The following is a 9,973-nucleotide window of genomic DNA, read 5'->3' on the forward strand; positions in this document are numbered from 1 at the left end:
ACAACTTGTCAGAGCGAACAGAGTGTCCAATCATTGGGCTCGTTCTAGATGAGCTCTTTACAGTTCCAGCAATATGAATTTTGATTGGTCATTTCAGCGACTGTTTCAATTGTGATTGGGGCTTTGCTTTGCGGAGTCGGTTTACTCCACGCCCTCCAACCAAGGGAGTGAAGTAACAACAATTCCCCGTGGCTCCCAACGTACTAGCTATTTAACTGGCGTAGGACTGTAAATTACAACATTTACTAACTGAACTTAGCTACAGCACATGGGGTATTTGTATTGTCAAATAATGCCAATTTAGCGACGGTAATGTTAGCTGCAACGAAGAAGTGTCCATTATCTCAAATACAGCATTATACATACATGTAAGTAGTCATTATTAACAGAATATGACCGCCAGCTTTAACTGCAGACATTTAGATATTTTGTAGTCATTACCATCCGAGTGTAAACTTTATTTAACCGTTGGCCAGCGTTAGCCCCATTTGACATAGCTAGCTAGCTAGCTAGCTGCGGACAACGGCCACCGTCGGTATGTTTCCTTTAGACTCGCCGTGGAACATCTCGTTCGCAGGTTGTGGCTTCCTCGGCATCTACCACATCGGCGTTGCAAGTTGTCTGAAGGAACAAGCTCCTTTTCTGGTGCAAAACGCCAGGCACATATATGGGGCATCAGCTGGAGCGCTCACTGCCACTGCTTTGGTCTCTGGAGTATGTCTTGGTAGGTATCTTTTTGGTGTTTAAACATGTCCAGGAGAGGCAAAGGAAGGATGCTAGAAAAGACAATTAGGGCGCTATACGCCAGTATTACATTTAAAATGCTTGTGCTGTAAACTGCGGAAGAACAAGCTCAAATGTAGCTCTTTAAAAAAAAGAAGAAGTTATGTCAAGTAGACTACTCCTAGTAAACTGTAAACATACTCTGTTGCAAGTAAAAGTAAAGTTAAAACTGCAACCAAATCGTAAAGTATTAGTAGTCAATATGCACTATTACCCCTTTATTTATTTTGTATTTTTTTTCTATTTTATTTTACAGCGTCATATTATGTTATAGACTAGCAATGTTTTATTACTTTTGTTATAAGCAGCATTTTAATTAAGTAGCTTGACGAGGTAGATGTAGAGCTCATTTTATATCCTGTAGAGTAGTAGTAACAATGTAACACATGTTTTATATGTTCATCTGCAAAGCAGCTAGTAATAATATTGCCTTCTGATTTGTAGCAGAAGAATACAGTAGCATAAAATGGTACCATTCAAGTATAGTACCTCAAAACTTAGTTGCATTCTACCAATTGTAGTTGCATGAACCATTGTCAAGGACCAATAATGCATCATGATCATATCCATGTGAAAATGAATATGCCATACCAACTAAGCCCTTTCTAGTTCAGTGGTGCTCTTTAAAGCGATAACTATATTTTTTTCATAAAGACGATAAAGAGATGTTTAAAGCTTACCTTACAAGAGGGAAAACGTTTCATAGAAACATAATGTCCTCCTGAATGTTCTATAACAGAAAACAATTGTAGGCCATTATGTATTTATTGCTTTTCCAAATATAGTTGAGTACATATGTAATCAAAAATCTATTCTAAAAATCTAAAAATCTAAAACTGCAATGCATGCTTTTATAATCTAGACAAAGTACAGTTCAGTTAAAAACTTTATCTATCCCAAAACTTCCTACAGGATAAGAAGAGTTCAATCAAATCATATAGAGTAACAATCTGTCTCTATGTCTTCACAGGAGAGACTGGGGCAAGTATCATCAATGTTGCCAAAGAGGCGAGGAAGCGATTCCTCGGGCCCTTGCATCCTTCCTTTAACCTGATGAAAATTGTGCGACACATGCTGCTGCGCACTCTGCCAGCTGATTGCCACCTTGAGGCCAACGGGCGGTTAGGAATCTCTCTTACCCGAGTGACAGATGGAGAAAATGTCCTGTTGTCGCACTTTAACAACAAGGAGGAGTTGGTGCAGGTGGGACTATGCTATATACTATATTTCTCTTAATTATAACCCTATTATAAATAATGAAATCAAACTTCAGGATACTGTTGGTTTAATATCTCAAAACTGATAATGTAACAGTATTGAGGGTGCCCATATGTGGATTCTGAAGCCATTTATATTGAAGAATATTTTGAGACATGATCTTTAATAAGGTGGATATGATGATTAGTCAATTAATCAATTAAGTTAATATATCAAGAGACAAATACTCTAGTTTCAGCTTCTCATATGGTTATCAGTTATATGTCATTGAGCTTCTTTAAACAAATGAAATTACAAAATGTTCATATTTGTCAGACATTTTATAGACAAAACAATCAATTAATGGGGGAAGAAATAATCTTCAGATGAATTAATCTAATAATAGGCTGTGACTGTTGATTTGACTCAGCTACAGTAATGTAATGTCACTGTAATTCACCCTTTAACAACAGAAAAGGTCAGCATTTAAGTCAGATTGTGATAGCTAGTAATATATAGTTTTACGCTGTAATATTCTCTAAATATCAATGTAACCCAACTGTTATTCCATCTCCAAAAATGTGTCGAAAAACTTTATTATCTTATATTATCTCTATTGTTATCTAGGCATGTGTCTGCAGTGCCTACATCCCAGTGTATTGTGGCCTCATTCCTCCCACACTGCAAGGAGTGGTGAGTAGTATTATTCAGCATGTGGCTCTGTCCTTATGTTGTTAATATTCTATATTTGGTCTAATGCAAAGAAATGACCTTAATTATGTTCATGGATATTAAATTAAGGACTGTAAGTTATGTATTGCTGTTGTAAAGGCGTAATGACTGGTCTACTTTGTACTGTATTTCCTCTCATTATGTTTTGTTGTTGTAACATCTGGCACTTTCTTTATCTGTACTGTAACTGCCCCGATCAGAGGCCTCCCTTTCTCAAGAATGTGTTTGTTCTGAATGGCACATGTGGAAACAATGATTATAAAATTCCTCAAGAGTCAGTGTTTGTCAGAGATCTGAAACTAAAGGGAAAGCAGCACTTGTATTTTTTATTTATTTTTCTGGACATGTTTCTAGTGCAAAGGTTCTCAAGGCAATTTAATTGAGCAATACTAGTGCTCCCACCCTCCCTCTGTTGCCTTTGTGACGGCTTTTACTGTGCCTGTGTGTGTGTGTGTGTGTGTGTGTGTGTGTGTGTGTGTGTGTGTGTGTGTGTGTGTGTGTGTGTGTGTGTGTGTGTGTGTGTGTGTGTGTGTGTGTGTGTGTGTGTGTGTGTGGAGAGTGAGAGTGAGAATGGCTGAGCCAGATGTGACCACCCTGTTGGTACAGGCTTTAAGGTCGTTCTTTTCTCCCTGACTCTCAGTGGCTCAAATTCAGGAAAATGATGTCACTCAGGTCTTATTTGTTGACACACACCATGCCTCCCATCTCACTGACAATCATTAACCAATACACAGGATATGATGTCACTAGCCAAATATGATTTAAAGTCAACATTTTGAAGACATTGCTTCAAAGAAGTTACCTTTGTCTTGATACTAGTAGTGATCTTTATCATTCAGCGATATGTCGATGGAGGAATCTCTGACAACCTGCCGCAGTATGAACTGAAAAATACCATCACTGTGTCCCCGTTCTGCGGAGAGAGCGACATCTGCCCCCGGGACGCTTCCACCAACATGCACGAGCTGCGATACACTAACACGAGCATCCAGTTCACTCTCACCAACCTCTACAGACTCTCCAGGGCACTTTTCCCTCCAGACCCAATGGTAGGTCACTTGATTACAAACTTCCTGAACCACACACATGCACACGCTCACACACAGATTAGTTGAACACAAATGGACTCAGTGGACTTCTTGTTTATGTTTGTTTCTGTGCGCAGATTATGAAGGCCATGTGTAAGCAGGGATATAAAGATGCTCTACACTTTTTAAACAAGAATGGTAAGAAACAGTGGTTTACTTTTTTTCTAACCTCCAATGCATGTTGTGCTCTGTTCAGGTCAGTAATAATAAGCCTATTTGATTCTGTGTCCTCTGGCCAGAAGATATTGGTGTGTACACACAGTATCATCCTGATATGCTATCAGAACCTGTGCTTCCTGTGATCACGTCACCAAATCAATAGCCTGCTTTTGCTTGTGGTTCCACTTTGGTTACTCCTTACTCATTTGTTTGTTTAATTAATGTTTTGGACAATTTCTAAGCACATACTCAACATGGTATTACAAAATCACTATTTACAAGTTTGTTGGTTATTATAAATGACTTAAATAATTTAACTAATTAGGAAATGACACATTTAAGGAAAAGATAATATTGCTCGTGTTTTCAGGACTGCTTCATTTCAACGGACCTCACGGAGACAGGCCCCTGCTGGCTAATAGCAACGACAATGAAGATTATAACGATGAGGAGGAGGACATTAACAATGATGAAGAGAAGGAAAAGTCACATGTGGAAGATGGAGCAGTGATGATTCATTTTAGTTCCTCAACAGAGGAGCAGTTCATTGAACACCTTCCACCGGCCCTGCACAAAGGTAACTTTGTTCTAAGTTTTATTTTTATTTTTTATTATTCATTTAATGTATACTGTTTATTGATCCCCATTGGGGAAATTACAATTTACACTCAGTTTGTTAGTAATAACTACACACAGGCCTGAAATACACACACATGCTCAGGTCCCATTCATGTACAAATGGTGAGATGTCAGAGCGAGTGGGCTGACGGTGCTGGACCAGCGCCCTGAGCGGTTTGGGGGGGGGGGGGGGGGGTTAAGGTGCCTTGCTCAAGGGCACCTGGCAGGGCCCAGGAGGTGAAGTGGCATCTCTTCAGATACCAATCCCCCCTCCGTACTTTGGTCCACAAGGGGACTTGAAACCGCAACACTCCGGTTCCCAACCCACTCCTTACAGACTGAGTTACTGCCACCCCTGAATAGTTGTGGCTTCAAATCTAGCCTTTTGTCACTGTCCTGCAAATACGAAATTTCAACTTTTCATGGGCTAGAATAACAGCCCAGCATTAGCTTTGTGGAAAAAAAAATGCATTTAAAAAATCAAATCAAATGGGTTTTCCAATTTGGACATCCACAGTACAAGGACAGCAACACTATGTACTATGAATTACATGTTTATACTACCACTGACATCATCAATGACTACATCCACAGCATGTTGTAGTGGTTTAGAGATTTAAAAGGTATTTGGTTGAATTGGTTTTCATTCATTTCCATTAAAAAGTAACACACTTGCATGAGTTTCCTAACTCATTACAGTTTGGCATCATTTCTTCTTGTTCACATATGTTGTGTTTGCAAATGCTGTTAAAAGGGCAGATTGATGTAACCTTTTACAATGCAAAGATAATGTTAGTGAACCAGTGGCTGTCTGGATGTTAGGAACCAGGGAAAGAATGGAGGAAGGTTGGGCTTTTTCTGTCCCTCTCGGATGAAGATTGGGGCCATGATGGAGTTGGTGGTTGAATTTAAATCGACATATTAGCTGGTCATCGTTGTAGTCCCTAAAGTCTCTTTCTCTCCTGATTCTTCCATTTGGGGATAGTCCTCCTGCAGACCAGTGCCATCATGCAGCATTACACACAGGGGAGTCGCAGTATTTTTGTTTACAACAATTTGTCATGTCAACACCTTGCCAAAAGCACATCATCAACTATATCCCCCCCCCCCCCCCCTTTCAGAGATACAATTTGAAGACAAAAGTGTTAAAGGCAAACACACCTTTCTTCATGCAGGTTTTGTCACTAACAGTATTAAAGTTTGATTGAAGATTTAAATTGGATTTTACAAGGTGTTTATGGGACAATTAGGAGAGCGAAAAACGTGTGTGAGGCATCAATACTTGAAAATATTATGAGTAATCATTATTCACACATTTACTTTCTACAGTCTTACATCAGTTCACCACCTCCACCACCGTCTCCAAAATGTGCGGATGCATGGGTCCGAGTTTGCGTGGAGGACCGCACATTCTCCCGTCAACTTTTTTTATATATTTTTTATAAATCCCAACCTTTGCGTGGGAAGAGGTGTACTTAGATTTTCATCGCTGGTTTGTGCTCACGCCACATTTATAAATGAGACCCCAGGAGTCTTACTTTAGAGCAGTTGTACTCTTCGGTGAGGCTCATGCGAGGCAGTTCAAGGACCCCTTTGATAATAGATATTAAAAAAGAATCAGAACACTACAAGATAGATATTGGTAAGATGTAGGGCTGCAGCTAACGATTATCTTCATAATCAATTAAACTGTCGATAATTTTCTCAATTGATCGATTAGTTGTTTGGTCTAAAAAACGTCAGAAAATGTGTCATTTGTGATAATGTCCTTAAATGTCTGGTTTTGTCCACAACTCAATTATATTCAGATTACTGTCACAGAGGAGTGAAGAAAGTATTCACATTTTAGGAACTGGAATCAGAGAATTCTTTAAAAATTATTATTTATAAAAAGGACTCAAACCGATTAATCAATTATCAAAATAGCTGGCGATTAATTTAATAGTTGACAACTAATCTATTATTCTTTACAGCTCTAGTGGTTGTCGTTTTCGGACCCACCTTCCATCCAATAGTATTTCTCTTTTCAAACATGGATTGGAGCAGAGCACAACTTGTTCACATAAGGAAAAGCTATGTTTGCTTACAAGGACAGTTAAGTTTATCGTGCTGAAATTGTTAATATGATGAAGGCTACACGTTTTAACATACGTATGTTTCGTGATTAGCTGATGAATGATGTTACATAAAACAGGTTTATTCTTTGAATAGTTAAGTAAGTTGTAACCATTGTGATCCTTTGCCTCCCTCTGCAGCTCTAGTTGAGGCCTGCATGGAGAGGAAGAGCCTGACGCAGTCGCTAAGCAACCTGCTCCCTGTCAGGATGGCCTCGGCCATGATGCTCCCCTACACTCTCCCTATGGAGTCTGCTATGTCCTTGACTCTCAGGTACTGTGGGACTTAATTAAAGCTGGTCCTATTCCCTCCTTATTTGATGTGCACTCAGAATAGTACTACAGTACTACTTCTGTATGTCTACTTTGGTCTTATGTTTGTAGTTGTGTACAGCAAAAGGCATTGCCCTATTGTGACTAGAATTTTTAGAATGCTTTTTTGATTAATGGAACGGACTATCCTGTAACCGTAATACTGTTGTCCATAAATACATTAAAACAGCAGAAAACACAGGACAGGCCTTCTATGCTGTTCAACTAACAGTAACATATCCCATGTATAGACTTCTGGAGTGGCTGCCAGATGTGCAAGAAGATGTGGGATGGATGCGAGAGCAGATATTAAAAATCCTACAGCATGTTCTTCGCCAGGCCTCCAACAGCATTTCGCAGCAAGTATCTGCCAGGTAGGTGCCGTTACAAGGACAAATAACTTAAAAAGATTCAAGACATTTCTGCTAAATGTCTACAAAGATTGCAGTTAATTGTTTTTTTAAGGGTTAATTTAACATCTAATCATGCCAGAATACATTAAACGTCAGGTCTATGCGCTTTGTGATGGATCTAGCTGTTATCTAGGGTATGTAAACATGGCTGGGTGCTTGGGGCAGCTAAATTAAGTGGAAAACACAGCTGATATACACCCAATACTCACTCTCTTCTAGCTCTGTTTTTGTTCTCAACTGGCTCTTAAGGTGAATATTTGGCTCTTTAGCCGCTAAATGCTCCACTATGTTCACCAGCTATATGCTATCTGCATCTGCTGTTTAAAACCATAGAGAATAAAACAGTAAATTTGCAGTGTGGACCAACAATGAGTTGAAACTCACTTTAAAGCTCCGTAAAAAGCAAGGGAAGCTGCAGATTCAGATGATAATTCTTTGTAGGTCCATCACTACAATGAACAAGCGACCCCTTTCAAATTGTCTCACTGTCATTCGATACACAAGCATTGTCCCAATTCAGGGCTGCAGCCATCAGAGGCCACAGCCTTCAAAGATTTCCTCAGCCTCAGACTACCAAGCCCACTTTTAATTTTGTTTTAAGTTTAAATTTTTAATTTGCCATACATATCCATAACACTACACCTAAAACATTCTCAGAAGTTAATTAAATAATGAAATGGCAGTTGAAAATTGTAAAAAAAAAATATATATATATATATATATATATATATCTCTTATGTGTGTGTGTGTGTGTGTGTGTGCGCGCGTGCGTGTTGGTTGTTAGTGATGGTGTTGGCCTGTGCTTCTGATTGAATGAACGCTGGGAATCATGGAGCTGTGAAGGATACAACAGTTGGGTCCTCCAAATTCTGTGAAAAGGTTCCTCTTTTGTGGACCGCATTTGAAGGAGCCTTCGAAATTAAACTAAATGGGACAGCCTTCGTCGCGCCGGTGTGACGCAATCGGTCAACCAATGCAGCCTCTGAAGGCTGCAGCCCCTGTATTGGGACATAGCTATAGTTATAAAGATACCGATTATAGTTGCTTTAATACTAATAAGAGAAATAGTTACAGCTGTCTGCTCTTTGACACTTCTTACTCTAGGTTTTCCTGGGAGCTGGAGCTGCACCACTACCAATCACTCCCGTCGAAGTTTAGCTCAACCAACCTGTTTCCCAGCTGGGTGAATGGGAGCAGCTCTTCAGTCCTGGATGTCTTCATGCGTCTCAATCAGTACAAGAGGCAGCTGCTCTCTGGAGTGCTGTGCATCAACATGGACATGCAAGGCTCCTTCAAATCTGGATTGATGTCCCCGGATGAGAGCCCTCCATCGAGCCTCTCCCCTGAAGGCCTTACAATGGCTGTGGTTGATATTCTACCTGCTGCCAACTCTGAGAAACTATCAGCAGCTTCTAAGTACTTCTGATGGGTTTCTGCTGCAGATGCTGCGGCCCTAAGGATCAGACGTACTTACTCTGTATCCAGAAACCTTTTCAAATCATTCAAAACTAAAATTACCACAAGTTTAAACCCTGGCATTTACATATTTTAAGATGCCAGGAAGACATTCAAAATCTAATCTGCCACTTTGTACAGTGGTTGGAAATGGTAATGATGTAGCACATTTACACTAACTGTGTATTAAAAATGTTTTGACAAGTGCGTGACACTAAAAATAAGTCTTTAGCTACAGGATAATCAGGCCAGCCTATAAACACAGTGTCTATAGGTCTACAAAAGTGCTTTTAAACTAGCTCAAAGAGGAATTGCAGGGCGTTACAAACAAAAATGCACACTTGTAGCATTGTTGAAATAGGCAAGTGTTTATGTTTTAGTGGAATTTAGTCAGACGAGTATTTGAGCTCAGTGTTACTCTTGTATCTGATTATGAGCTCACTTCTGACTAAGAGTAGATGCACCAATCTGTTGGTTGCAGGTAGTCACTCCTTTTATTTGATGCAAGTGTCAATGCAGTATTGTGAAAAAATACACAGTCTTTGTGGTCTAGGTTTACATGAATGTCATTGTCTTTACAATTATTTATAAGGAAAATACTAATACTGCTCTGTTTTTACAATTAAAGAAACATGTTTTTATCATCTTGATTTAATAACATGTACATTTCAACTCTTTAGATTTCCTTTTAAATCTACATTGTATTGAATGTCTTCTTAAAAATCACAACTTTTACATTTTAATGCAAACAGCGAATACGAAATTGATTATATTTTCATAATCCAAAAATCAGTTAAATACAATTTGCACTGTCTAAATTTCTTAGGTAATCAGTTTAATATGAATTGCACTTTCTGAGTTTCTTAGGTAATGACCTACCCGTTTGAATGCTTTTCTTGTACTTTATACTACAAGACATTATAACTGTTGTTGTGCCTTGAACTTCAATGAAATAATTGCCAAGTGAATTTAACACTGTTAAAGGATTGCAGGGAATAATATTTATGTGACCACTAAATAAAATGGTATTGTTTAATATTAACCACCGCTCATGTGTGTGTTTTTCATTGCTTTGCACAACAATCATACTTACATTTCCCAG

General features: G+C 39.0%; 1 protein-coding gene across 1 annotated transcript; it reads left to right on the forward strand.

Moving 5' to 3' along the window:
- The first annotated feature begins 155 nt into the window (after positions 1-155).
- Positions 156-9,691, forward strand: pnpla2 (patatin-like phospholipase domain containing 2). Its single transcript, XM_034878524.1, has 9 exons — positions 156-724; positions 1,754-1,986; positions 2,608-2,673; positions 3,552-3,761; positions 3,878-3,938; positions 4,330-4,536; positions 6,833-6,965; positions 7,255-7,377; positions 8,521-9,691. Exons 1-9 carry the CDS (start codon positions 538-540, stop codon positions 8,840-8,842), a joined length of 1,542 nt encoding a protein of 513 aa, XP_034734415.1. The 5' UTR covers positions 156-537; the 3' UTR covers positions 8,843-9,691.
- The last annotated feature ends 282 nt before the right edge of the window (positions 9,692-9,973 follow it).

This window comes from Etheostoma cragini, chromosome 8 (genome assembly GCF_013103735.1).
Source record: "Etheostoma cragini isolate CJK2018 chromosome 8, CSU_Ecrag_1.0, whole genome shotgun sequence".
Lineage (NCBI taxonomy): Eukaryota > Metazoa > Chordata > Actinopteri > Perciformes > Percidae > Etheostoma > Etheostoma cragini.

Coding starts and splice junctions, on each gene's coding strand:
- pnpla2 (XM_034878524.1), top strand. CDS start 538: ATGTTTCCTTTAGACTCGCCGTGGAACATCTCGTTCGCAGGTTGTGGC. Junction 2,674..3,551: donor CTCCCACACTGCAAGGAGTG/GTGAGTAGTATT, acceptor TTTATCATTCAG/CGATATGTCGATGGAGGAAT. Junction 3,939..4,329: donor ACACTTTTTAAACAAGAATG/GTAAGAAACAGT, acceptor TCGTGTTTTCAG/GACTGCTTCATTTCAACGGA.